The sequence below is a fragment of the Daldinia caldariorum genome, assembly GCF_022478825.1.
Source record: "Daldinia caldariorum strain CBS 122874 unplaced genomic scaffold F4812scaffold_2, whole genome shotgun sequence".
Lineage (NCBI taxonomy): Eukaryota > Fungi > Ascomycota > Sordariomycetes > Xylariales > Hypoxylaceae > Daldinia > Daldinia caldariorum.
This window is the reverse complement of record NW_025953038.1, coordinates 3,031,828-3,057,524: the sequence shown is the minus strand read 5'-3', so window position 1 is coordinate 3,057,524 and position 25,697 is coordinate 3,031,828. Positions and strand designations below refer to the sequence as shown.

The following is a 25,697-nucleotide window of genomic DNA, read 5'->3' as shown; positions in this document are numbered from 1 at the left end:
CCAAGTGTAGGTTGGGGAATGAATCTAAATCATGTTAACCAACCTATTCTCTCGTACGAAATAAAAGATAGGAATATCTGATCTACCTGCCTTAGTTGGTATTTTCTTACAAGTTTGAAAAAGTTAGGTTAGGTATATTCCAAGATAAGGAATGGAAGTCATCCAAAGCTTGTTGTGGTAGATAAGGTACGCAGGTACCTAGGTACCTAAAGGTAGGACTTACCCAAAAGACATTCTAATGCCTGTCAGAAATCAGATATGTCAAAACGCGGAGGCGGGACGCGGACTCGGACACAGAACCTTTGAAGCAGGCTATGTAATAGGTGGGGGGTTACCGCTTTTCATGTTGCGCAACATACCTAGGTACCTCACAATACAATAGGTACATGTGGATAGCAATTAAGTTGTCTTGGACCAGAACGGCAATATGCATATTCGAGTTGTCATTTATAAGAGGGGTAAAAAAAAAGAAAAAGAAAAAGGGAAAAAAGGGACAAGGTAGGCTTGAGTTAGGCAAGGCTTCAGGCATGCAGGCAGACCTTCTTCCCTATCTCCAAATAAACTCTCCCCTCAGCTTCAGCCTTCGTCTAAGAGCCCAAGTTAATTAATTGACTCCTCTATATTTCTCCTTCGAGATCATTGTCGTCAACTCCCGTAAATATAGGAGTTTCTTACTTCTAATATACTATTACGATTTTAAAACTATCGATGACTTGCTAGAATCGAAACAATACCAACTTCATCATGATTCACTTTTCAATTACCTTTCCTCTTGTTAGTAGCTTGGGACGCCTGCTTGTTAAATTTGAAGCTAACCTTAGGTACCTATCTTCAAAAGGTGCTGCTAGCTTTGGCGGCCGTCGCGATGTAAACTATTTCGAATCCCTTTTCTTACAGCTTCTATGCTCTCCTAGTTCCCACGACTGACATGCTACAGCTATGTCCAAGTTACCTCGAGCACTCTATCTCTCCCCATAGCGACTGGTACTACCGTCCTCACAATCATTCTACCATTTATAGCAGCTGCCAACTTCTTCTACCTACCCCGATTTTCCCAAATGCTTCGTCAGACAGTTACATCAAATCCATCCCTGTTACGATTCTTGCCCATGGTACCTCCGGTTCTACAAGCTATCCTGACGGTGGTGTTGGCCACCCTCGCAGCTGAGGGCTTCTCGTCCGGCCAGGTCACCGACTGTAGTCTGGAGCTGAACTGGCAGCGTCTGTACAAGGCAAAGGACTTCAGGGCTATGTCGCGCATACAGGATGCTCTGAATTGCTGTGGTCTCCGCTCTGTCAAGGATCGCAGTGCGCCCAACGGTCGATGCCACGAGCTCCATGAGGATAGAAACGACTTCTGTCTTACCCCCTGGCGCGCTACGAGTAAGTGATGTCGGCAGCTCTTTTTCGCTTTGCCTATCACAACCCTTCGCACTGGACCTATTTCTGGAGCACTTCTTCCTCGAGGACTCGAAGTTCCCGGACTCCCCTATTTAAATAATTGCTAACCGGGACTTCAGTGCAACGCAACTCTGGGCTCGAGTTTGGTGTAGCCGTAGCCGTCGGACTTATCCAGGTAACAATCCTTGGCTATTACCTCACCATCTTCACTAATTCTCGTATCAGTTGGCCCATCTCGTCCTTTTCGGGCTGCGCAATTCAAGTAAGAACGCCGGGCCAGGATATAGACGTGTCATTCAGAATATCGGCCCTAGTAGTCGCGAAGGCTTGCTAGAAAACGGGAGGGTAGATGAGGAAGACGACGGTGAGAATGGAAATAGCCGTCGCGGTTACGGCACCGCTGAGAACGGCGCAAATCATAGGATTGAGCCATCCGGCCTTGGAGAGGATGGAAATAACTGGTAGTAGTTTTCTCTGCCGGACGTCCTAGTCGAAGGGGTAATCAGTTCTAGCGAAGGTTCGGACGAAGCATTAGGAACACCGATGGCAACTGAATTGGGTCTTGAAAAGGAGGTAGTACCGGCATTTAAGGTTATAATTTTCTAGGGACAATGCTACGTTACCATATGTAACTGAGAAAGATTGGTAGATTGAGATACGAAGAGTAGATGCTTAAGCTAATAAACTGATGTAATTACAGAATGCCTATTTTCACCAATGGTTACCTATGACGTATCCAAACTTCTCTGGAGTGAAGGTTATGTGTCCGAGCAAAGGGGCTAAATGGGGGAGCCGGCTTCGTCGCCGGTATGGACCCAGGTAGGATGTCAGGGGTTTTGACTCTCCAGTGGCGGTGCGGCCCCATCTTGTGTTCGGCGGCGTCTATAGAGACGGATACCAAATTGGGACGTCCGTTGCCTTCTGATTCGTCGGGAGTTGACTCTATTTTGCATACACTAGTATGGGTCTCGTCTGAACCGAGTCCAATGTTAGTGTTAGGATGGGCAAGTGGTAAACGACTAGTAGACACTTCTACTGTACATCTAGTTCCTTACATTTACATAGCTGAGTACCTGGTATAATTAACTACAGCGTCTCTCGTATGACCTTTTCATAATTAGTTTCTACTAGAGAAATTTGTGGGCCGTAGAGACGCCACGGGAGACGTAAATAGGCAAACAAAGAGGTGACATATCAGCAAACATGTCATCCCAACTGGGACACCCAACGAGGTACAGATGCGAGGTCTTCTTAGGTGGGTATGAGCCTTAAAAATACTTCCAAGGGTGTGCATTTATTCAGACCTCAAAACTTTCTAGGTGCATTTAATTCCGCATGGCTTCGCCTTGAAAAACGACATAGGCACTAAACGAAAATGTCGACGTAGATCCAACATCCAACTTAGGAGAATTTTCGTAAGCATAGCAGCATCATCCCGGGGCGGAGCTTAGCTCTTAGCCCCTTTTCTCATGACCTAGAAACCGGCCTAACCAATGTTATATCATACCACACTTCTCTCAATAGTACATAAGTTTCGATTAGGTCTTTCATAACTCGTATGAACAGTTAAAATATGTGCGACAGTGGTGTAGCACTTCCCTCATTTGGTTCAAGCTGACCAGTTGAGTCCAGGCTGCTGTTCCTCGTAAAAGACAAGGTTCTCCTTGTAATACGGGCACTTATAAAGGTTTCAGGTGTGCCTATGAACCACTCCGGTGTTATTCTGTTATAAATCAAAGGATGCATAAACTGACATAGTAATTTGCATAGTCCAGTGAACGGCTCGTTCCAAATTCTTGTCTGCACTAATTCGTATTGGATCTTGTCCTCTATCTGCAATCAGGGGACCCAATGTACTTTCATGCGGTCCGACGGTTGCAATTGTCGACCCATATGAAGTACCCTCAGTCCGCGTAACACGGTTCCTAGGAGAGAGCGAAGATACTGTGGCTAAGACATCAATCAGAGCTGCTTTCTACAATGAATAGAATATGTAATTTCGTGGGCGGCTTCGGGCAGGTTACACAAGATATGACGAGATAGTACAGGCGAGCTCGAATGTCTATTTCAATATACAAAGGACTACGTCAGCTTTAGATTCCCATTCCTATGGGAAGTTACCTAGTACGTATATGCAACGCGGTGCGTGACATTGAGTGGGGGAATAAGCAAAGCCTTGAGATGGATGTCTGATCGTATTATTGAGCTTAGGTACTACTAATGCTGTCATAAAAAGGAATCAGCTGAATACATATGTGAGCCAAAACGTTATTCTCCTTCGACCCTTTCGGCCTGTCTTGCATGTAGTTGTTTATGTCGTTTGATTTTAGTATGGTATGTGTTGCATTTGAGCTCGTCGAGCTCCCGTGCCTCCTCGGCAATACCGGAAAAGACGAAAGCCCCGAGAGCAATGAGGCGCGCATACTTTACGGAAAGGGGCTTAGGCTCAACACTACCAAATTACTGGTAGCCGTTTATGAAGAGCTCCCAAGCGGGGTTTGGTCTCAGACGCTGGTGAAGTCAAGAACCACTTTCGGGAGTTCGATACTAGAGTCAACACGGTCAACCATCCGTCTGGTGAAGGAGTTTGGCTGAAGACCCCTCTGAACCCTCTCTAAACCTCCTGTGAGGAGGTTTGGTGCGGTGTTCTTCCCAGACTCAACCTCGCCTTAATCTTAGAGTAAGCTCGGTCAGGGGTAGTTAATTTCCTTGGTCGCTACATGTTTAAGGTAGAAGTGAGTATTGACTAATACTCTAATACTGGGAATAACTTCATGATTGATCTAGTGACCACAGCTCATGGGGACTTGGGTAGGATCTGTACATCTCACTTCACAATCTCCATTGCTAGCCATACCTATCAAAGGAAACTTGGTTTCCTCCCTCACGCGACCTTGTGTCATCCACGTAGTCTTTTTTTTTTTTTTTTTTTTTTTTTTTTGAAACTTATCTTCGTCTCTCAGGTGGTGGTCCATCAGCATCTTGACACTTGGCTCGTACAACATGTCAGGGACAACATACATATATAGTAACCGTTAAACTCCTAAATCCAGTATCAGGTGCCCTTATAAAGGCGCATGGTTGGGTTTATTTTCGGTTAAAGTGGAAGTACATATGATCACTCTCACAATATAGATCCAATCAGATAGGGGTGGCGTAAATAGATCGCCGTCGGCTTATCTAGAATGTATTCATCAGTGCTTCATTACAACATAGGCCTCACCTGACTACCAAAGTCTGCATAACATACTCTATCGGGCTTCCCTCCTTCATTCTGTAAAGCAGTTACATCCGCTTCGAGGCTTTCTCAGTGCTTCCCGCCCTCCTTCTTCTTCCGCTCCGTCTTCACCAATCCGTCGAAACGCACCATCGCGGGATACCCCTCCATCAGGGTATCCGCAATCCACAGCAGCCATAGCTTGCTGTACGCGTCGACGCCGTGCTTCGTCAGCCGCGACCGCGCCATCCACCATGCTTCGAACAGGTGCAGCACAACTGTAGGCACGAGGATCGCGCGCACGACCCAGAAGTACCGGGCCACGCCGCCGAAGGGGAAGTACTGGTCCAGAAACGCCCAGGCGGCGGTGCTCGGCCGCACGAGGGGCAGGGTGGCGACGCACACGACGTACAGCGAGACGCCGATGAAAGTCGCGGCGCCTATACCCCGGGGCGGCGTGATAGTCGAGATGCGGATGTCGCTGAGCCCGAGTTTCTGCAGGGCTTCCGTGGCCATGTCGACGAGGCGCACGCGCGCCTCTGCGGCAGAGGCTAGGGGCGGCTTGATGGAGACGGAGTGAGTGGCCCCGGACGCGGTACGGATGGTCATGGTCTCCGTGGTCATGTCCGTTAGCTGGGCGCCGCGGGCGGCAGAAGCGGGTAGTCCGTTGAAAGCGCGTAGGTAGTGCTCCAGCTCCCGGTAGTGGTCCGCGTTCATGTGGGAGATGATGCGGGTTTTGTGAGGTTCATTAAGGGCAGTCATATTTGTTACTTCTTCGCTTTTTTTTCTTCGTCTCTCTCTCTCTCTTTTCTCCGTATTTACCAAAACCAAGATCCCCTTTATCTTGTTGGTAGTTGGTGAAGTGGCTTGAAGTAGCGTTGCGGTGATGCCTCGCACACTAAATGAATAAAGGGATAACTAAACTGAAGAGAACGGATGTTTGAACTGATCGTCGGGTTATTCGGCGGTAGCAAGTGGGGAATTTCTTTAGCCCGCATTGCACCAATACATGCATTAAACCAGGTAGCTGCAGGTGAGGGGGGCTTGGGGGTGAGCTTTAACGCAATACGCAACACAAGTATTGTACTTAGTGAAGCCGTATCAGAGTTTACGTATCACGAATGCTATAATTTTTAATATTAGGAGGTACGTAACGTAACAACATATATGGTTGAGTAGAAAACGACTGCCATACTTACGAATAATGTTCATGACAGATACAAAACAGGGGGTGGTGAATTAGGCCTAAGCATATGGGTAATCTAGGTACCTTAGGTTCGGTACCTTAGGCATTTAAATTTTACGCAGCGCTCACGTCCAAGCACTTTCCATCATTTATATTTATATTCATTAACGAATGAAATTAGTTATAGAGCCCAATTCAAGACAACCTAGGCCGGTCCTATCCTTAAGCACACTGAGAGTAGTACGGTGGAGAAACGTCACTGCAAGTAAGACCTTCAGCACATGCCGTGCATCCCGTGTACCCCTGACCACCACACTGCTGATATCTTGCTTGCGCACATCCGGCTTGGCCTCCGCCGGGGCTGCCAGCACCCGATGTAGGCTTAGGGGCTGATCCAATGGCAGTGCCGACAGGACCGGAGCCAACGGCGCAAGTCTTCGCGCAGCCGGCCGAGCAGCCCGAACCAGCCTGCTTTGTAGTACCGCCAGCGATTACGGCCGGGCCCGGGTTCACGTAGTTGCTTACTTTGGAGTGGATGTTGATTTGGATGCCAGGGTCGCTGCTCTTCAGGGCGCCAGGGAGCTTAACACCAGCCGGTAGTGCAGCGGCTTTAGTCTGGCCACCCCTGACGCTGAGTTGATAGCATGAAACGTAGAACTGAGCACCGCCGGCGCTGGACGCGGTGTGGAGTGCTATGACTTCAGCGCGCAGCAAGTAATCGCCATCTGGTGTATCTACCGGAATAGGGACATCCATCTTTCCGCAACATGAGTTGAGATCGTTAGTTCCCCAGTTGTCGGCATCTCCAACTGTGCCCTTAGCCGACCACGAGTCCGCGAAGATCTTATACCACGGGGTAGATCCGTCGGCAGATGAGGAGTCAGGAACCTGGCTAAGGTATACGTTCACTGGGCCAAAGTGATTTCCGCCAATGGCGTCGCTATTACATTTCCGGTCGCCGGGTTGCTGTGCAATAGTCAACAACTCCATCCTGGAGAGTCCTGATATAATATCGCTCTTCTTACAGCATGCATCTCGATTGTTACCGTGGAACCAGCCTTCACGGCACACTTTCCCGAGACACCTCGGCTACCACCGACGTTACATCGAATATCAATGCTGTTTACGTTGGTAACAGGACTATTAGACGGCGGCATTCGAACGCATTGGGAGCCGTACTAAGTTAGATTAGTTTAATACCCTCCCCAGAGCGTTATTCAAAACTTATCATGTCAACTCCATCGACCCAGAGGTCCTGGAATATAGAGTGTCCAGCCACATTAGTGGCAGCTAGGGCAGTAAGCGCTGCATAAAGGGATGGCCTCATCTCGTCAAGCTGATGAACTAGTGTCTAATGATGATATGGCTTTAGGTTAACCTTGTAGTTCTAGTTCGGAGAGGCAATTCGAATGACGATCCAAGTTGAAGTCGCCAGGGGTTTTATATTTCCAGTCCGCGCCTTCGTTATGGCTACTACCGCAGAGAGACGGACGCACCATGATCGTTCATACGAGGATCAGGACATTCCGTCTAGTTGGATTCGGCCTGGTCCTTCATTAGAAATAGTCAAACTTAATAACGCCGAAAGGCGTAATTGGCCCGGCTGAATACCCCAGGTTATGGTTGAATTCCCCGGATTTCCCACCCCCGATCTCAATGCGCTCATCACATCTAGACCAGCCTATCGGCAGTGTAACGGTAATGCCAGGTATAAGAAGAAAGAAAGGCATGGCTTGCCGTCATTCTAATTTTGGATATTCCTCGTTGTCGCCGAGGTAGGGTTCAAAGACACCACCTATCAACGCTACCGACCCTCCAGCTAGAAGATATCCCGATATCCTCGGCACCAAAACAAGCACCCACCATAACTATTGCGAAGCTGTTTAATTAGTTTTTGAGACAATGAAACATTGGTAAGAACGGGATATATCTCTTCATATTCTTAGCAAGCCAGCTCTTAGGGAGATAAATGAATAAATCACAGGGTCGTAATTGTACATCCGGTTAGCATGTTCCAATAGGTAATCCGTATGAAGAAAAAATATCAATAAAATGCTCAACAATCATTACTAACTATTCTCTCAAAGAGAATTATAGGAGATCTAGATTAAGTAGGCGCCGAAGGTGGTATGCGTGTCTAAGTTCTTACTATAGACAGTCTACGCGTTAGCGTTCGCGGAGTAGTCGGCGAGCAACGGCTAGTCAGACGCTTTATAGCCCACTATAGCAGCAAGCAAGTTAGCAGTGTTCTCCTGTCCGTTAGATAGGTACCTGTAAGCAGGTATGTTTCCGAAGCCGAAGCCGAAGCGGCAACGGAAATAGGGGTCAAACTCCGGAGCATACTTACTCCCAATCCTCCACCAACTCCCTAATCCCCGTTGCTCCATTCTCTCACCGAACTCGGTTACGGAAGCCACTTCTTCGAAACCCCCGTTTCTTGTTTGGTCGACAGCACCCCGAACTTGGTGAGCAGCTGGCTTTTGTGCGCATTGGAAGTCTTTATATCTTAATCCCTGAACCATGTTGACCCAGCTGCTGACAGAGACTTCGTCAGGTCCTTCGGCATACATGATACCGGGTGACCCACCACTTCGGATCAAGACATGCAAGTTATAGAAAGCAGCAGCCTTCTTCACACGCGCGAGCTTCTTGCGGCTGGTTATGTGGTGAGTTCGGATTAATGCTGCGAAAATACCTTTTGCGCCCTGACTCATAACGGCAGAATAGTTCCACCACGTCTAGAGTAGGTATGTGAGCCGTTTTGTCCTACTTAATATACTGTATCTATGCAAGGTTGATGTTTGGCGACGCTTTCACTTGGCCCTTTTCTCACTGGTTCAGCTACGATACGCGGGGCACCTGGGGTACTTACTACATACCTGTTAGGTACTAGGTAGTTTTTGAGATGGTTAGGTACAGTATTTCTTGTGGCTGTTATCAGACATAGTACGTACCTAGATCAGCAACTAAGGCGTATATCACTCCCGGACCAATCAGATTTCCCGGAGACAGTCCGACGAATGAGTGATCTAGCGGGTGTCACGTGCTACAAATCCATACCTGGCACCGTCGCGTTGCTTAAGGCTCTTGTATGCTCCCTTCGGCTTCCCGAAGTGACAATCCAACAACGCCAAACTGAGCCGTAGTTTACAGCTATCTTTAGAAAGCTACTCGAGGCATCGTGATCTTAGATTTTGAGGTTCATGGCAGGTATAGTTCACAGAAGTCTCCTGCATAGTTTGTTCTGATGAATTCAGTTCTAACTAAGCCATGATGACCAACGACCAGCCTTTCTCATTAGTCGTCTTGTCGAGCGAGTCTTTATACCTTGTCGGGAAGTCCCAAAATCTACCGTATATCCTATTTAACTCAGGCCTAAGCGTGTAACAAACACGCCGAATGTCCTCCAAGACAAAAACACGTTACGTAGTATGGATTAGCAGAGGTATTAGGAGAAGATATAGGATAATAATGGTCGATATAACTATCTGCCATTCATTCCCAAACGGTTTGGGTAGCTCAGCTGTCTGCATATACATGTATATCGTGCCGCTGGTGCGATATACATGGCTGATGCTTTGACTGGTTGCAAGTGACCACTCCATCTTGCCTCCTTGCCTCCTTGCCTCCTTGTCTCCTTGTTATGGTATGGCCTCAGTAGTCAGGACTGGGGCTGTTCGAAAGTCCGATGGTCCGATACGAGGTATCTGCACAATACTTGTCAGGTGGCTATGTCGGAATATTTTCCCGAGAGCAGGCTTGGATTTCGGCTTACAAAGCCTCACGTGGCAGCCCAAGATATCTCAAGATTCGGAGTACATTCGCACGATCGTCAACGCATCTCCAACAAAGCCACAATATTCATCCCTAGGTTCGCCACTCCCCGTTGTATATTTCCAACCTCTATTCAAATTTGCCATCGCGTCTCTTTGGGACTAGTGATAACCACCACATGACAATCTTATGCCAATGGAAGACTGCACCTATGAACAATGTCCGCAACTAAACCCGGGATGTCAGCCAATATAAACATGTTGTAAAATAATCGGGCTAGGGAGCCAAGTAGTGATAATAAGGGTGCATGGCCCGCTCGAAAGTAGGTAATTATTGAAAATGCTCACAGGGAACTCGAGACTCCGCTGAGATGATCTCGTCAGACTTGTAACGCCTCGCACAGTATTTGCACTTTATTTATTCATCAATCCGCGTAATATGTCCGAGTCGCACAGCGCTGAGAACGAACACCGAAGGCTGTTCGAAGCTCTGGTCTAAGGATGTTCAAATTATTTTCGCGGGTAAATTGATTTCGCTTCCAGTCGAAGATAGAAAAGCCTTGTGCTACTCGAAGAGCTCGCTGCCGAATCGGTGAATATTGGGAAATCGTATGCTATGTGGATTAAGAGGCAATCGACTGAGGATATCAGGGCTATTGGCCATCGGGTTGGGTGGAATGGGGGGCGTAATCATGTATTCCATCATGTATTCCGTCCTGTATGCCGACCTGCATCCCGACCTCCATTACGTCCTGCATTCTATCGTGCATCCCATCCTGGAACATCTCAGATCCGTGGCCAACGTCCTCAGAAGGTTGTGTCCAGTCATCTTGATCCAGTAAGAGATCCATGAAGCTTTGAGACTGCACAACCATGGAAGGGTCTTCGAGCTCGGAACGGGTGGCCGTTGAATCTGAAATCGATACGAAGGTTGTTTGTTCGGACGGCAACGAACCTAGTTGTCCAGAGATTGAAGGGTTTAACGCAGACGCAAGCTTTTCGATGGAGTCGCCGAGCCTAATTTGTGAAAACAATTCAGTAGCTTGATGCTTGGTCCCATTCTGTAAAACCCCAAAGACCACTTCAAAATTCTGTAGTCTGGTCGTGTCGTAGTCGCTTAATAGTTGCAGTCTGCCGATGTCTCGTTTGTTGACTTCGTATAAACACGCATCGCCGGCTTTCAGACATCTCCCGCATGCAGGCCGATTCCCGTCACACTACTATTCCCTTAGTCTCAATCTATATTTGACTCGAGAAACTGGGCCGTAATGCTTACCTTTGCCTTTTTGAGTTTACATGGAGAGCATGCCTATAATGAGTGTGTTATGGGTGGAAAAAGACGTCCTCCTAATTGGTGTATGGGAACCAAACTTACATTCCTTGTTAGGTTCCTACGTGGACCCGGAGCAGATATAGAAATCTGTGGAGGAGTCTCGCGACTGCTAGACGAAGCCGGTGCTGGCGCGAGCTTCTTCAGATTTCTCGGCTCCATGTAATAATATCCAACTCGCCCGATATTCACAAGACTAAATCAATACACTGGTACCTGAAAAGTCGAAGGGCTTGAGATGGTCGGTATCGGCTGAATAGATCAGGGCCAATCACACGGAAAAGATCACCACAAATCACGGGTTCGATTAGTTTCCAACAGCTTTAGTCTTTTCCAAGAAGATAGAATAGGGACGTGGAGCTCAACAGGGAAGAATCGCAGAGCCTTCGGAGCCGGCTCCGAGTAGCCAATGAAGAGAGCCTAAAATCTTCAGTTGGCGAACTGCAAAGGACCCGTACTTTTGCTTTATATTATACGGGTTGTTGCTAATGATTGACGGTAGCACGACGTAGACAGCATATTAGCAGAGATTGGTGCCGAAAATACATATCCTCGGAGTAGTTTCTCTGGGTAGTTATAAAATTCGTACATCAGTAAACTTCTTACAGTAAAAGTTTAGTATACTCCTGTGTGTAGGAAACGGTCGCAACAAGGGCCCGCCGTGCACAGTTACATACCTACCTAAGGTAAGTACCTAACACTAATGGTCATCGTAAGTCCTCGTCTCAGATCTGTCTCCAGTCACTAATGTGGTTTAGCCGACCAAATACCTTTTTTTCCTTCCTCCTTTTTTCTTCCTAGCAAGAGCCATAATCAAACTTAATTACCTTAGGTACATTAGCTACCTACCCAGATAGGTATGGGTGGATTCTTTAGGTGAATCGATTCCCAGTCTAATGTTTAATGAGCTACCTCGCAGGCGTAATGTCCTGAACCAGTCCAATAGCATTCACGTTCGTCGGTCTCTTCTGTATATCACGGTGAGTCCATATTTCAGAAAAATAGGACTAAGCATAATTCCACGAGAAAGTCAAGTAACCAATCTTGACAACGTCAAGGGTACCCCTAAACCGGCGAGCCAAGTGCCAATGACGATTTATCGGATCTTAAAAACCCTACATGGCAACCCACACTCCACACTTTAAACTTGAACTAAGTAGAGATGTCGAAGAGAGGGGTAACATCATTGCTTTCTATCAACCTGTTGTCTTTCACCTCGGAAAGGAGTCCGGTATAAGTATCATACGCCGGGGTCGATAGAATGAAAAATTAGACCAATCAGCATCAGAAACATGAAATAAGATAATAGCGAGTCATGGCATAACACAAATGGCGAGGTATCTATCTCACAAGACACCCTTTTATGTACCTAAGGCAGGTATAATTAAGCTTTCACAAGAAAGCTTCGATAATAAACATAGGAAGATGATCGAAAGAAGGAGAAGCAATATGACGCCCTGTAATCATCCAGACGCTTTGATTAGCAATGTACCTAAGGTTAAGGAGCTATGAATCGCATTATATGGGCAGAACGATGAGTGCTAGTTGACGACTGGCTCCCCCCAGTACCTATTCTCGGCCAATATATCGTGATGGAATGCCCTCCGAATGTGGGGATAAAGCTAGTAAATTCGACCAAGCCTTTAATTACAGCGTCAGGACAGCGTCAGGACAGCGTCAAAAAAGGTGGCGCAATCTTCCAAGATATCGTAACTTGAAATACTTCCTCCCAAGACTGTAATATACGATGCCACGACAAGTGAGGCCAGAACAACACTAATAAACCATAGGAATGAATTATGAGAACTGAAGTTTATGAATATATATTTGTTTATCTTATTTTCGTACATCTTGGCTATAAAACGTATTGTTAAAAGCCAATGTTATGGTATACTAAGGAGGTGTGCCACGCAGATTCTGAGCGTTCACGGCATGTCTCCATATATGAATACCTCTTCTCTGTTCAACTGCCATGGTCTTTGCCACAATCTCTTCCGTCACTGGCCGGCGGACTGAGCAAATCAGAGGTGTCATAACTGCAATGATTCAGATAAGTATAACCGTATTTCTAAAGGGATAGTCGCTTGCCCTAGTTTTGTTTTTGAGGTGAATATGGCTCTCGGTTCGAGACGGAGAGTACAATCCCGGTTTGCCATCACATCTTTAACCATCCGCAACCTCCAACGGCGTACAAAATCTAGCCGCCCATATCGATTCACTCCTTTTTCAACTGTTACATATTCCATGTTGTCTTCGCGCACCCTAGGCTAGATGCGCTAGAGCAGTGATTCTTGGCATCTGCATTACCCCGGGTTTCAGGCTCCAGCGACGCTTGCGGATCTTTTGACTATTACAGCCCATTGCTAGTTAACCCATCGTCTGGTGGCTTTGCAGTAGGAAGTAATCTGCTTGTCTGATACCGTTCGACAGATAGCAAGACGGGAACAATGGAATACAACGTCAACCCCTTGGACTTCCACCGTTCTCCTACCGGTATGAATGACTCTACTACATCGAATCCTCACCCGGAACATGTAACGCAAGACCTTGATATCTTCGACGACCTCCAACTAGAGAATATTCAACCAGATAGCCTTCATCATTTGAGATGGGATATGCCCGTGCCAGAAGTAATTGGCGTGGACGGACGCGTATACAGCCAGCCCAACGCCTCCTCGGATGCCTCGGCGAAGTCTTTTGATCTCGATACTGAATTTGTATATAAGGCCCTTTTCATCTATCAAGGTTTTCTTTTATGTATTGAACAAGTTTTAACACCGTCCAAATAGTATTATCGGCATGGTCCATTAGATGACGACTTAACGCCCGAGTCACTAGAATCGCAACAAGCGATTCACCCGTCGCATGATCCTATCAAACGAAGGGTATGCAATATTGAAGATGAAGACAGCTCCCGAAAATCCCACCTTCTACAGCATAGCACGCGTAGATGTAGTCAATCTAAGCTCCCCTCGCCGTTATCTTCCGGTGATGATTGTTTCACAGCCGGGGGTTTTCAAAAGGTGCAAAAACTCGAAAAGAATCGCGTCGCTGCTAGCAAGTGCCGGGAGAAGAAAAAGAGGGAGACAGAGAATCTCCAGACGCGGGCGAAGACGTTAACGGCCGAGAGGAAAGCGTTAAAGTTCATGGCAGACGCATTGCGAGAGGAAGTTATCGAGCTTAGGACCGAAATTTTGAAGCATGGCATGTGCGACTGTCAAGTCATACAAAAATATATAACGGAGAGTGCCAGGAACATCGCTTAGGTCGAATGGAATGAATCGAGAAGAGTCGACAAAGACTTGATATCCTTTGGCAGCTTCCTGGATCTAATGTCGGTCGCTTTTACTCGGCGTTGGTAGGGCAAAGGCACGGCTGTTATAGGTGCAGACGCTGCCGATATTAGAGGACATTTCGAAGGGGGTTTGGCTGGATATTCGAAGGAGTGTACGGACTGGGGATGATGGATGGACGGGGCCGATGACAGAAATATTGTTGTATTCACCTGACGTACACTCAACCGCTTGAGTGCAGCCGTTGATGATGATAGCTCCGCGGGAAATTAATGATATCGAGGTGGAGCTGCAAAGACTGTGCCGGGTTCTGTGGCGCTGCCGCTTGTATGCTTCCGGTGTATCGTCCGGCTGGCCGATACAGGAAAATACTAGACTTCCTGATTTTACTTAGTGTCTTCCTCTATCCATGGCCCAGAAACTCCACCGCGTTCCCTAAGATACACTAGATATATATATTCTGGATCCGTTTAGTCAATTGCCGTCGCATTATGTCGTAGCCCTGTGGTTTGGTATACTACGTACAGCTATCTTGCACAGTGGCAGTATTCTCCTACGGTATATCGGGATATATATTATTATGATTTCTTTCTTTTTTTTTCCTTTTTAATGAAAGCACAAAGCGACTGACAGTTATGATATACCTATACCTATCCAGGTTAGGTACCTATGTTTAGATGTTTACTTGAAGCTTTGCTATTCGGAATTCCATAGTATCGCTTGGGTCATGAACACTTGGACAATCCTTTCAAATTACTGCGTTATTGCGATAGAGCACTGGAATTTAACTTCGAGATGAAGCATTTCTAGTGACTCACTCACGCCTTTGTCGTATTTCTCTGAGGTTGTAGAAGCACCCTGATTGGGACGTGGTACTGCCAGTACAAGGGGTGTTTCCTTACGTACAGTGCAAGCCAATGGGTATCGATATCTATAGTCGTTAGGTCTGTAATTATAAGAGGAAACTAAGAAGCTTAAAATCTATTTTATCGGGATGTATACATTCGAATTGTAAGATTCTCATTTTTGCCACGAGTATGTTCGTACCTCAACAACTCTAGGGGAACGCTTACAAGTATACCATGTGAAACCGATGCTTCTAGCCAAAGTACTCGAAGCGCTCTGAGGGCTTAACCTGTGGACCACTTCTCGGCCACGGCTTAATTTGCTTAAAAGAGTTCTTGTGAATCCCACGGCGTTTGTATCTGACGGACCTAAGAAACTATCACTCGCCACATCGTCATAGTAAACCGAGCTTGGTAGATAGAAGCTATGGTAAACCTGATAGTGCGGCCAGTTGTGCTAATGATGGGTTCCCCTATCTCCTCTTGCGGGTAGTGCTAGAGGAACAGGACCTCATGTGGGTCTTTAATACTAGCTGTCCCGGTTGCATTCTCTCTATTTTGCATGGAAACGCCACATTTCGGACCGCCTAGCCTCACAAAATTGGCCCCCCTGACTGCTGGATGTACCCGGCCTCAGCTCAGCCAAATAATATAATCGAATAACTTGTAAAGCACCAAGTAGAGAGCAACTTTTCTGTTCAAGATTGTATATGTAGACCCCAATAGGTGTTTTTCGAGATTTCACTTCGTATACTCGATCAAGACTATCAATTCCAGCAGCGATCCTTCTTATTAGTGAGCATAAGGGGCTTTGAATTTCGCATATTCTGTATGTCGCACCCTTTGCGGCCACTCTTGCCCAACTCCCCCAATCCTCCTCGTCTAGATATCCTATCGCCGACACAACATCGTGTGAAAAGAACAGCTACCCCGGCAGCTTGTGAGGCCTGCCGGAAGAGGAAGAGCAAGGTTAATAATACCTTCCAGCTCCTTCAACGAACCCGGCAGCAACTAACTCAATTTAGTGTACCGCCGAACGACCACGATGTTCCGTCTGCATCGAACGACAAACCCTTTGCGAATACACAACACTCCCAACAGAAACGCACCTTAGAGCACAGAAACGCAAGTTGACCGACCTCGAGATAAAATGTCAAGCGTATGAAGATCTCTTTGGGATTCTACGATCTCATCCGGATGAAGAAATTACCCAGGTCTTGCAACGGCTCCGCATGGGTGAAGACGCTCAAATGATTGTCAAGACTGTCCAAGATGGTGATCTGTTGCTTCAACTTTCATTCAAACCAGAGCTTCGATTTCGGTATGAGTTCCCGCACCTTAGGGAAATGCCCCCTATCCTAAATCGATGGCACAACCCGTACCTCCAGTCGACCCTATACGAGAAGACAGGTGTACAGTCGCAGAAGCCGCAAGCATATTTAGACATGTTGAGAGGTGTTGCCGACGAATCCGAAAAGATGTACCTCGCGCCGTACCATACCGTCGAACTCGTCGATCCTAGAATCTCATCCATGACTGTATCAAGCTGGACAACGGTTTCCTCTGACAATCCGATGCTACGCGTGCTTTTGCAGATATACTTCGTCTTCATATATCCCTCCCACCCATATTTCCACAAGGATCTATTTCTCGATGATATGTCTGTCGGCAGTAGTCGATTCTGCTCGCGCCTTCTAGTAAATGCTGTTCTCGGGGCTGCATGGGTAAGAGCAGTTTTCTAACAAATAGCGTCTTGGATTGCCTATACTAATATGAAGCAGCATGGCTATAGTCGAATAAAGAACAGGGCCGAATATTGGCTCCCCGATAACCCAGGTTACCGATTTCTCGCTGAAGCTCGCAGGCTCTTCGACCTAGCACAGGCAGAGCCCAATATTACCACAGCCCAAGCAGCGGCCATTATGAATTTGACCTGTAACCTTAATGGCATTGACGAACTAAGTTGGGTCTATACATACAAAGCTCTCGAGATCGCCGAGAATCTCTCTCTTTTCTCGCCGGTTCCAGACGAAAGTAAGGAGTGGCAAGTAGCAGCAACGACAACGGCGTGGTGTTTATATAATTGGCAAGCGTAGGTCACTGCCCCCCCCCCCTTCCCTCGTCCCCAGTATGGGTACATGAAAATCGTTACTTACACAACGATCTGCAATAGACTCGCATCTTTTCACACCTTTCAACCGCCGCTAGTTAAAGACCCGCCGAATCGTCCGCTCCCCAATTTTGACGAGATATCCGCGTTTTACGGAGAACTTTTTGTTAAATACCCTCTTGGCCACGACTCGATACCTGTATTTAATGGATTAGTGTTTAGAGCTATCTCCCAGTTTCGTGTCATCATGAACGAGATCACGGCGCTGTCGTTTAGCCAGCCAAGGAGTTTTACCAGAATGTCGCTCAGTGCTGCCATTGAATTTAAGTCGAGACTCTTAGTTTGGTACGAGACACTGCCAGAACCTCTCCAGGCCCAAAATGCGGCTATGCCGTCACACCTTAAGATACAGTCAGTCTACCTATCGTTCTACAATACCTTATTGATGACTTCTCTCGTTGCTGACAGTCTTTTTTTTAAGTATGCATTATCATGTCCTTCTTATAGGTCTCTTCGAACCGTTCATGCAGATGGGTTACATACACGCCGAAGCGAATCCACGTACGATCGTCGAGCATTCGAAAATATGCTTCGAGACACTTTTGCGGGTTTACTACTTACGACATGGTTTCGAATCACTCGACGCCACCCTCGTACAATTACTCGCCTTGCTAGGGTTCAGCGCTCTAAGAGATATCTCGTCAGTTGAGAAAGGTACGGCCGACCACGGGGCCATACAGGCGACACTACTACTCTGTGCCAAAGGATTATGGGAACAAGGCCAGAATTACTACGTGGCGGAAGTCGTCTTCCGTTTGTTTAGGCAATGCTTAAGTGCCGATGATGCTCAGCTACTCAGGGAAACTACCGAGGTTGAAGAGAATGATGGACGACCGAGCCATATGCCCCTTGAAATTCGGTCCAGATGGCCATTTGGAATTTTCAGCATGGCAGATGAAAACTCTGATCGTACACTCGACCACTTTGTCCGCTGGTGGGAGCGTCATATGCGGTCAGTGATGGATCAAGATTCTCTCAGCGTCATATTGCCACGGTACCCTCAACGCAATGGATGATAAGCGTGAGAGAATGATATAGAATTTTTAGGGATGGATTTTTGTCGTTCTGTCAGTCCTGCATCATGAGAGCTCAGCTAGCTCATAGGTACCTAGTGATCGGTGCGATATACCAGAGCCAATCGGGGACCATACTGTTCTACCCAGAGATATCAGTTATCGCCCCCCGCTATTTGAGCCGCCGCCTGCATGCTTCCGCATCTCGAATGGGAACTCTCGCCACCTGCAATCAGCAGATACCGCGGGTCACAGCCGTCGTCCCGTGTACGAGCAATCGTTTACCCATTTAATTCTTCGATGACCTGGAGAGCTACTGTCAGTTCAACAGAAATACTACGAAAACAGGTTTTATGTGTGCTAAAACGATCATCAACCGATCTATTGGCGCTGGGAAATTGATGGTATGGAATTATCATGGTCTGTACTCACTAATTTTCGCTGCTCTAGCGTCTTGGAATTCTTTATTTTTCCTCTTTTCCTCTTTTCCTTTAACTCGGGATTCTCGAGTTTGAAGCTCGAAGCCTTGACCGTCTACAGCTAGGAGAGGGAAGGGGGGCGGGGGGCATGTATTTCGCCGTTCCAAGGTAAGAATTCTTAATCGACCGCTACGGCACCACGTGTACAAAGCGTAGGGACTGTCGGGTCTTGCACCTTAGTAATGAGCAACCCACATACACATACCTCATTCCCTAGAGAGACGGCATGTGTAGGTACCTCATAAAATTAGTATGGCGCTAAATTTAAAACTTCAGGGTTTCCGTATTGCCCGGATAGCTAGGTGCCGCTAACAGGGGCTGGACAGGCACGAAAAGTAAACTCACCATTGTCGATCAGAAGGTTGAGATCATGAAGAGGGGGGGTGACCGGTATACGGGGCTTGGGTCTCGACGAGGCGAAAGGATAGGGATTGGTCAACTCTTTTTAGAACGGGCTTGCATCGCGATGAACCGGTAAGTCAAATACCACAGCGTTATGTCGTAAGCGACTAGAAAGTCTCGTTCCCAGGAGGTACATGCAACCCCGGGACGCGAAGCAGCCACAGTCTCGTCGTAAATCTCGATCTAGAGATATAAGTGGGTGTTCGCCACGTGCGCGGGTACCGACGGTCCAGAAGAAGGAATTCTATTCGCGACGATCAAATCACATTATCCCACCCTCTTGTCCGTCATAATATCCGAAAGCAGTAAGTACCCAGGTAGGTAAATTTATGCCTCGAATATCCACTCTCCCGGTCCGGCCGGTACGATTAACTGAAGAATATACGGCCCCTCTCGTGTATACCGCCGAGAACGAACATCTACCGAGCATAGCGTCAATAACTTAATAATGTAAACGTCCGAAACTTTATAGCCAGGTATTCAATATACCATGGTAAGCGCGCCTCGCGCTGCAATAAGTTAACTCATATCACTTTGCCTTCTAGTGGCTGGCAAGGTTTTTTTTTAAAAAAAAAAAAAATAAATGAAATAAAAAACTATTACTTTCATAAGAATTGTCGTTTCGTTTTCTCAACCCGGACAGGTTTATTATATAACATATTTATGAAATTAAGTATTTAGGTACACATTAGCTAAATCTAGAATGGGTAAACCGGTTTGCTACCTGTTACTTGCCCTTATCAAGTAAAAGGTGCCCAACTATATACCATCTACCTAAGCAATTATCTCAGCAATTGTTAGGTATAATGCCCGTGATGAATGTCGTATACAGATTGAGTGTCGAGGTCGTACATATAGTGCATTATGGTAAACCTAGTACTATCCTTTCACGAGGGAGCTGGTTACCCTTTATACCCTGTATCCCCACGTATCCCTAGCTATAATGTTCATACAGAGGTTAGTTAACCATTGAGGAGAGGATCCTAGCTAGTGTATTCCAATTAGAACTCCTGTAGGCCTCGGTGAATAGGCCGTCCCCATGGGTCGTTCTTATTCTTGCGAACGTAGCATAGTAACAAAATTTACATACACACACGAGTTACCTGTAGCCCTATTTATACTGCTGCCTCGTAGTTCAAGTCGTTATATCGTTTTTTTTATTCCCTTTCTGCTTACCCATAAGTCCGTCCAAAAAGCAGTTAAGTATTTAATTTTTATATTTTAAGCGCCAAGGCAGTTATTTAGCTTGTGGGATTATTTCTAGGATATCGATATATAATATATCTAACAAGTACCTAATAGTTATTTTATTCTATAGCAAAGTACATGATAAGTGTGTATGTATTGTCTATGTCAAGAAAAAATTATTATTATTATTTTACAAATAATCACTCAACACTCAAGAAGAGTAAGAGAGCCACGTCCCTGGCTCATGAGTGGCACACTTACAGCTTACATCCCCTAAAGCGGGGCTTCGATTCAGGTACGAATGTTATTGTAGTGTATTATTTAAGCATATATCACGTGATGCTAGCACCAACGTAGAGCAGCCTGGTAAATTTTAAATTACATTGCTTATTCTAACGCTACCTAACCTAACGTTATATTGTCACCCATTTCAAGCCCAGATCACTTAAATCCGACATCCGAGTTTAGCCTCGGAATTCCGAGCTACGTTCAAGTCTTCATACAGATTGACGTATTATGATTTACCGTCCCTAATGTCTAGGTATGTAACGGGGAAAAAAGGAAAAAAAAAAGCCTCCATCTATCTTTAGTTAATCTTATCGTTCTAACAGGTTTGACCTAACTGGAGGGCTGGCCAATTTTCGCACCATACCATCTTACCGTGAATCTAACTCTAGAACAATGGCCGAAGCTCAAACCAGCAACGCGCGTCAGCCTTCCGAGGATGATGAGCACGAACATGACCATGAGCAAGATGAGCATCAGCAAGGTCCCGCCAGGAAGCGTCAAAGAGTGAGGCTCTCATGTCTCGAGTGTCGCCGCCGGAAGCTTTCATGCTCAAGGGAGTTACCTTGTGATCGTTGTATCAAATCCGGGACACCTGAGAGGTGTACTTATGAGTCAAGACCCGGCACGACAGCAGCTTCCGTAGCTTCCGTAGGTGATAAGGCTTCCTTTACGCCTGTTGGCCCCCCCGCATCATTTAGTTCTGAAGCTCGTCGCCACTCCGCGAACCCCCCATCGGCACGTCGTGAGGTCGAGCCATCAGCACTTAAAGATGCTGCTCGAGATCATGACAGGATTCGGCGGTTGGAGCTCGAAGTCGCCCAATTAAGAAGTGTCCTATCAAAGCAAGCATCAGTTGATGGCAACACTATGGTAGCCTCGCCGTCCACCTTCAAGGACCCTGTTAAAGACGGCCAATCTGCCCCCTCCAATCCCATGTGTACCCCGCGAAATACCGAGGTGTTTGAATACGCGAATTTACGGGGACACGATTTTAAACCCAAATATTTTGGTCCGCACAACGCCTGGTCTTCTCTCCAGGAACTTACCGGTATATTCCATTTCATGAGAGAGACGGCCGAGGAATGGCTTAAGCCTCTCAATATTCAAAGGAAAGATCGTGGGAAGCGGAAGCAGGACAGGGACAAGAAATTTACCGAGCCTGATCTTGGTCTAGAGTCACTGCTCCCTTCCAAGGAAGAAACAGATTCCCTTGTCGCCGTATATCTCGATCAATTTGAGCAGCTCTACCGCATCATCCACGTGCCTACTTTCAAAGCCGAGTATGAGACATTCTGGGATCCATCTAAGACAAACACTGCCTCCTTCACTGCACTCGTTCTGTCCATGATCTCCGTTTCCTGCTGTCTGGACATGCAAGCATCCAACAAGTTTGTAGGTATCAAATCCAGCTCAATCCAGATGGCCGAGAAATGGATCAAGGCATGTGATGAGTGGTATTGGCGACAAAGTCAAAAACACCGCAAACTCGTCCATTACCAAATCGCATGTTTCCTTTATCTCGCTAAGCGAGTAAACCTCGTCAAGAAGAAGCGACTCTGGACCACATCTGGCGCAATGATCCGCGATAGTCTCATGGTAGGACTTCATCAAGACCCTGATCGTGTGGTTGGGAAAGTATCGCCCTATATCGCGGAGATGCGACGAAGAATATGGGCTACTATAGTTGAATTTGAGGTCCAGTCATCATTTGACCAAGGTTTGCCGACACTTTTAAGTACGGTTCATAACGATGCCGATGCCCCTAAAAATATAGACGATGACAGCTTCGACGAAAATTCACAAGAACTGCCTATTTCCCGTCCAGCTAACGTTTACACATCTACATCGTACCTACATTTGAGTCGCCAGAGTCTTGCCCTTCGGACCGAGTTGAACAAGGTATTGACTGGTCCACCGGCAGAGCTTGAATGGGAGCAGGTCCTTCAATATAGTGACATGATTACTAACGAGATAGATCGACTACCTTCGTGGGATGTGGACAGCGAGAAGGTCGTAGGGGGCTCTCAAAAACCAATCTTAGCGCACACTTTACTACATCTCCAACTTAGGCAGTATCTTATCCCCTTACATCAGCCGTACCTAAAGCTCAGGAAGTTCAACTCAAAGTACCAGGTGGCAGAGTTCATCTATTATACCGCAGCTCGGGATATTGTTTTGATGCACGATCAGCTCTACCAGAAGGGAATTAGGACTCTTTATTTCCTCCGAGAGGATACGATGAATTCGGTTATCAATCTTTGCAATGTAACCTTGCATCAGCCAAAAGGTACGTGCCCCTTTCCTGTATTATTCTATTTTCTCCCAACCCCCTTTTTCCAAAAGAAAGAAGGAAGGAACTAATAAGATGGCGTAGACTCTTCCAGCCTAATTATGCATAATGCACAAGAGACTCTCCGGCTCATTGAGAGGTGCATTGCTATGAAAGAAGATCGCGTTCTCAGATGCGGCAATAATGACCCGTGGGGATACTCGTCGATGTGCGCTGCTTATGGCCTTTTGGAAACGCACATGGGCATCAAAACATCGGACGCAGCTAAGGCGTCTGCTGCTGAACGATTCATTAGTCTACATTACAAACTTCTTGCATTTCAAATTCCGCCCTATTCCTCCCAACAATCGCAACCTCCTGAGACTTCCTCACAAGCAGCTCCGGACCCGATCAACCGAGCGAAGGTACGTAATGGCCTCTTTCCCCTGACGTGCAAGAATTAGTTGCTGATAACTACCCAAGTCTGTTACGCCATTTTCTATGGATGCGACACCTCCTATTCAGATGGCGACCACGCCATATCAGCAGCGGGATAGCCTACCGCTCTCAATGCCATGGCTGCTGCCTTCAACTTCGGATTCAAGTACACTCCCTGTGCCAAATCCCGATTTCAATTTTGAAATGCTCGGCTCCGACCTAAATGACCTATGGGGGGATTGGGGAGGCCCTAATGACTTAATATAAGATGTCTTGAGGATCTGGTTTTTTCATAGCGGCGTTTTTCACGTATCAGGTGCCACAGGCGTCACACCGTATGCTTGTCTGATGCTTATATTTTTCTATGAAGGGCCGAGAAAAACAAAATAGTTCATGATACCCCGTTATCCGGCATGATTTCATACCGAGCAAGAAGCTTTGCGTTGTAAGCAAAAGAGGTTAAGTAGGTACCTTAGGTAGGTATGCTGGTTTCGATAGATTACCAGGTTAATAATCTCCGAATAAGTCAAACAACATCCGAAGTGAGTCAGAATGACTCCTTTCATGGGCCTCCGGCAATTGGGATTGGAGGTAAGTTAATATCCTGGAGAAATCCTGCCTTAGCCACATTATGTATAGCATGTGTGGTTAACGGTTAACCTAAGGTAGTTTGAACCAGCAGTGAGCGTTACCTTAGGTAGGTAGTTTTCATGACCCTGAACCGAGAGCTGAATTTAGAGATCGGAATTAGAAATCGGAACATTTGTCGTCTTAAACCATTAACTCCCTTAACTCCAAACACACATCTAATGATACGTAACAGCAACCTAAACTTGACAAATGGTCCCCTTCTAAGAATCCTTGCTTTATCTCCACTAAATTAGCCCATTTTAACTTCTAATAGGCCTAGAAGATGTTGGAAGAACCGTCGACTGGTCGACTAGACATCGGATCTCCTATCATCGGGAACCTACTACATAGTATGTACTACTACCCGCCCAGGCTAGTATTTATATGAAATTTTTAATCGCCAATTCCAAATCACCTTGTAGGCCTCAAAGCTGGACCCAAATCTTTCCTACATCTGCTAGCTTCAGTTGCAACAATGGCTTCATATCTCGGTCTGGATAAAAACATCTCCTATTTTACTGTACGTTGACCCTAACTTCCATATTCTGGATACCGACGTGAGAGCTTCAGGCTAACATCATCGCTAGATCCCAGCAGCCTTCGTTTTGGTACGAGTACCTTGACGTCTTTCACGCGCCATCTATTCACTAATTTCAATTTGCGCATCATGTTGTAGGCCATGCTTCCCCGTGTCTATTCGGGTTTAACGGGTCCGGGAAAGAAGTTCTTCGACAATAGCAATCCGCGCTCCTTCACGTCGAAGCTTGAGGGTGCCTAACTAGATAAAAAGGCAAGCTACCTCAGACGGAACGTGTATTAGCCGGGGCGCTGCTAACCGATGAACTAGCTCAAAGGTCGGCTGCAGCGCGCCGAATCAGCTGGTGCCAACGCCTTCGAAAACCTCGGCGTCTACGCCGCAGCCGTGACGGCCGGGAATACGGCCGGCCCGCCGGTGGGAACCCTAAACAATTTAACCCTAGCTTACTTGTCAGGTCGCATCCTTTATACGTGGATTTATATTTGGGGGCAAGAGAACCGAAAGATGATTCCCCTGAGGTCGATAGTTTGGGGAGTTTGTATGAGCTGCTGCATTGCGCTGTTCTCCCTTGCCGGAGTTCGGAGTTTATGAGCAGACCGTATACCGGTGGTGTCTCACTTTTCCCGTGTTCAAGCCATCGGTCTTATCTTATAATACAGAGACTGGTACGTAACTGCTTCAATAGCTCAACAGTTTATAATGACAATTAACTGTTAGCCGCTCTTCCAAATATTATAGGGTCTCACGGCATAATATCTTTGTCTTGGAAATACACATTTTTGAAAGCCAAAATAGATACATGAAAATAAAACATGAAACATCCCATATGAATTGGCCAGCCACGGAAAGATAGGGGGTTGGGGAATAGCGGACTATATCACACCCAGGCTATAAGGGGTTATTGTTACACTAGCACCCAACAGTCAACAGCACCAAATAATTTTAAATACCCTTACAAAATCGTATGCACATCCATCTGTAGAGATGAATACGAGTGCCTTTCATTTGGTCACCAGCTTTACAGTGTAAAAGGGGCGTCGTACTAATTATTCACTGTGAGTTAACATGCACTACCGGTACACCTAATTGGCAATGCTGGAAATTGTATTAACAGGAAGAATGACTTGCCAGTTATGCCATATAACTTTTTAGCAATCAAAACTGTAGAAGGGTCAACTACATCTCTGTGTTAATTACCAGTAGTAGATAAGAGGAAGTTATGAATTAGTCCCTTTAA

At 46.5% G+C, this 25,697-nt stretch overlaps 9 protein-coding genes across 9 annotated transcripts; 5 read left to right on the top strand and 4 right to left on the bottom strand.

The window, feature by feature from the left end:
- The first annotated feature begins 408 nt into the window (after positions 1-408).
- F4812DRAFT_415887 (uncharacterized protein) lies at positions 409-2,103 on the top strand. The gene is made up of 5 exons (XM_047933011.1): positions 409-774; positions 839-867; positions 938-1,383; positions 1,521-1,576; positions 1,627-2,103. Exons 1-5 carry the CDS (start codon positions 745-747, stop codon positions 1,864-1,866), a joined length of 801 nt encoding a protein of 266 aa, XP_047794192.1. The 5' UTR covers positions 409-744; the 3' UTR covers positions 1,867-2,103.
- A 2,216-nt stretch (positions 2,104-4,319) lies between these two features.
- F4812DRAFT_415870 (uncharacterized protein) lies at positions 4,320-5,548 on the bottom strand. The gene has a single exon (XM_047933010.1). It carries the CDS (start codon positions 5,378-5,380, stop codon positions 4,709-4,711), a length of 672 nt encoding a protein of 223 aa, XP_047794191.1. The 5' UTR covers positions 5,381-5,548; the 3' UTR covers positions 4,320-4,708.
- A 391-nt stretch (positions 5,549-5,939) lies between these two features.
- On the bottom strand, positions 5,940-7,350 carry F4812DRAFT_415868 (carbohydrate-binding module family 1 protein). Its single transcript, XM_047933009.1, has 2 exons — positions 6,832-7,350; positions 5,940-6,772 (listed from the first exon to the last, which is right to left on the bottom strand). Exons 1-2 carry the CDS (start codon positions 6,959-6,961, stop codon positions 6,027-6,029), a joined length of 876 nt encoding a protein of 291 aa, XP_047794190.1. The 5' UTR covers positions 6,962-7,350; the 3' UTR covers positions 5,940-6,026.
- Positions 7,351-7,706: 356 nt separating this feature from the next.
- F4812DRAFT_197153 (uncharacterized protein) lies at positions 7,707-8,671 on the bottom strand. Its single transcript, XM_047930186.1, has 2 exons — positions 8,152-8,671; positions 7,707-8,025 (listed from the first exon to the last, which is right to left on the bottom strand). The coding sequence occupies exons 1-2, from the start codon at positions 8,516-8,518 to the stop codon at positions 8,003-8,005; spliced, it is 390 nt and encodes a 129-aa protein (XP_047794189.1). The 5' UTR covers positions 8,519-8,671; the 3' UTR covers positions 7,707-8,002.
- A 1,139-nt stretch (positions 8,672-9,810) lies between these two features.
- Positions 9,811-11,220, bottom strand: F4812DRAFT_197257 (uncharacterized protein). Its single transcript, XM_047930187.1, has 3 exons — positions 10,953-11,220; positions 10,854-10,886; positions 9,811-10,794 (listed from the first exon to the last, which is right to left on the bottom strand). Exons 1-3 carry the CDS (start codon positions 11,067-11,069, stop codon positions 10,231-10,233), a joined length of 714 nt encoding a protein of 237 aa, XP_047794188.1. The 5' UTR covers positions 11,070-11,220; the 3' UTR covers positions 9,811-10,230.
- A 2,034-nt stretch (positions 11,221-13,254) lies between these two features.
- F4812DRAFT_197056 (uncharacterized protein) lies at positions 13,255-14,323 on the top strand. The gene is made up of 2 exons (XM_047930184.1): positions 13,255-13,624; positions 13,697-14,323. Exons 1-2 carry the CDS (start codon positions 13,355-13,357, stop codon positions 14,171-14,173), a joined length of 747 nt encoding a protein of 248 aa, XP_047794187.1. The 5' UTR covers positions 13,255-13,354; the 3' UTR covers positions 14,174-14,323.
- Positions 14,324-15,698: 1,375 nt separating this feature from the next.
- Positions 15,699-18,406, top strand: F4812DRAFT_197012 (uncharacterized protein). The gene is made up of 5 exons (XM_047930183.1): positions 15,699-16,014; positions 16,071-16,769; positions 16,827-17,137; positions 17,219-17,566; positions 17,637-18,406. The coding sequence occupies exons 1-5, from the start codon at positions 15,877-15,879 to the stop codon at positions 18,229-18,231; spliced, it is 2,091 nt and encodes a 696-aa protein (XP_047794186.1). The 5' UTR covers positions 15,699-15,876; the 3' UTR covers positions 18,232-18,406.
- Positions 18,407-20,709: 2,303 nt separating this feature from the next.
- F4812DRAFT_196947 (uncharacterized protein) lies at positions 20,710-23,782 on the top strand. Its single transcript, XM_047930182.1, has 4 exons — positions 20,710-20,838; positions 20,909-22,872; positions 22,960-23,279; positions 23,338-23,782. The coding sequence occupies exons 1-4, from the start codon at positions 20,831-20,833 to the stop codon at positions 23,557-23,559; spliced, it is 2,514 nt and encodes an 837-aa protein (XP_047794185.1). The 5' UTR covers positions 20,710-20,830; the 3' UTR covers positions 23,560-23,782.
- Positions 23,783-24,397: 615 nt separating this feature from the next.
- F4812DRAFT_455971 (uncharacterized protein) lies at positions 24,398-25,051 on the top strand (the record flags this gene model as incomplete). The annotated part of the gene is made up of 4 exons (XM_047936906.1): positions 24,398-24,442; positions 24,510-24,530; positions 24,599-24,692; positions 24,777-25,051. 4 exons carry the CDS (start codon positions 24,398-24,400, stop codon positions 25,049-25,051), a joined length of 435 nt encoding a protein of 144 aa, XP_047794184.1.
- Positions 25,052-25,697: the final 646 nt, after the last annotated feature.

Bases quoted from the DNA above. Each gene is read 5' to 3' on its own strand.
- F4812DRAFT_415887 (XM_047933011.1), top strand. From the start codon at position 745: ATGATTCACTTTTCAATTACCTTTCCTCTT. The intron at 775-838 runs GTTAGTAGCTTG...TATCTTCAAAAG, and splicing joins TTTCAATTACCTTTCCTCTT to GTGCTGCTAGCTTTGGCGGC. The intron at 868-937 runs GTAAACTATTTC...GACATGCTACAG, and splicing joins GCTTTGGCGGCCGTCGCGAT to CTATGTCCAAGTTACCTCGA.
- F4812DRAFT_415870 (XM_047933010.1), bottom strand. From the start codon at position 5,380: ATGACTGCCCTTAATGAACCTCACAAAACCCGCATCATCTCCCACATG.
- F4812DRAFT_415868 (XM_047933009.1), bottom strand. From the start codon at position 6,961: ATGCCGCCGTCTAATAGTCCTGTTACCAACGTAAACAGCATTGATATT. The intron at 6,773-6,831 runs CTGTAAGAAGAG...TGACTATTGCAC, and splicing joins GGTAACAATCGAGATGCATG to AGCAACCCGGCGACCGGAAA.
- F4812DRAFT_197153 (XM_047930186.1), bottom strand. From the start codon at position 8,518: ATGAGTCAGGGCGCAAAAGGTATTTTCGCAGCATTAATCCGAACTCAC. The intron at 8,026-8,151 runs GTAAGTATGCTC...TTGCTGCTATAG, and splicing joins GAGTTGGTGGAGGATTGGGA to TGGGCTATAAAGCGTCTGAC.
- F4812DRAFT_197257 (XM_047930187.1), bottom strand. From the start codon at position 11,069: ATGGAGCCGAGAAATCTGAAGAAGCTCGCGCCAGCACCGGCTTCGTCT. The intron at 10,887-10,952 runs GTAAGTTTGGTT...CACTCATTATAG, and splicing joins GTAGGAACCTAACAAGGAAT to GCATGCTCTCCATGTAAACT. The intron at 10,795-10,853 runs GTAAGCATTACG...AGGGAATAGTAG, and splicing joins GTAAACTCAAAAAGGCAAAG to TGTGACGGGAATCGGCCTGC.
- F4812DRAFT_197056 (XM_047930184.1), top strand. From the start codon at position 13,355: ATGGAATACAACGTCAACCCCTTGGACTTCCACCGTTCTCCTACCGGT. The intron at 13,625-13,696 runs GTATATAAGGCC...CCGTCCAAATAG, and splicing joins TTGATCTCGATACTGAATTT to TATTATCGGCATGGTCCATT.
- F4812DRAFT_197012 (XM_047930183.1), top strand. From the start codon at position 15,877: ATGTCGCACCCTTTGCGGCCACTCTTGCCCAACTCCCCCAATCCTCCT. The intron at 16,015-16,070 runs GTTAATAATACC...AACTCAATTTAG, and splicing joins GCCGGAAGAGGAAGAGCAAG to TGTACCGCCGAACGACCACG. The intron at 17,567-17,636 runs GTCAGTCTACCT...CTTTTTTTTAAG, and splicing joins CCGTCACACCTTAAGATACA to TATGCATTATCATGTCCTTC.
- F4812DRAFT_196947 (XM_047930182.1), top strand. The intron at 22,873-22,959 runs GTACGTGCCCCT...AAGATGGCGTAG, and splicing joins AACCTTGCATCAGCCAAAAG to ACTCTTCCAGCCTAATTATG. The intron at 23,280-23,337 runs GTACGTAATGGC...TAACTACCCAAG, and splicing joins ACCCGATCAACCGAGCGAAG to TCTGTTACGCCATTTTCTAT.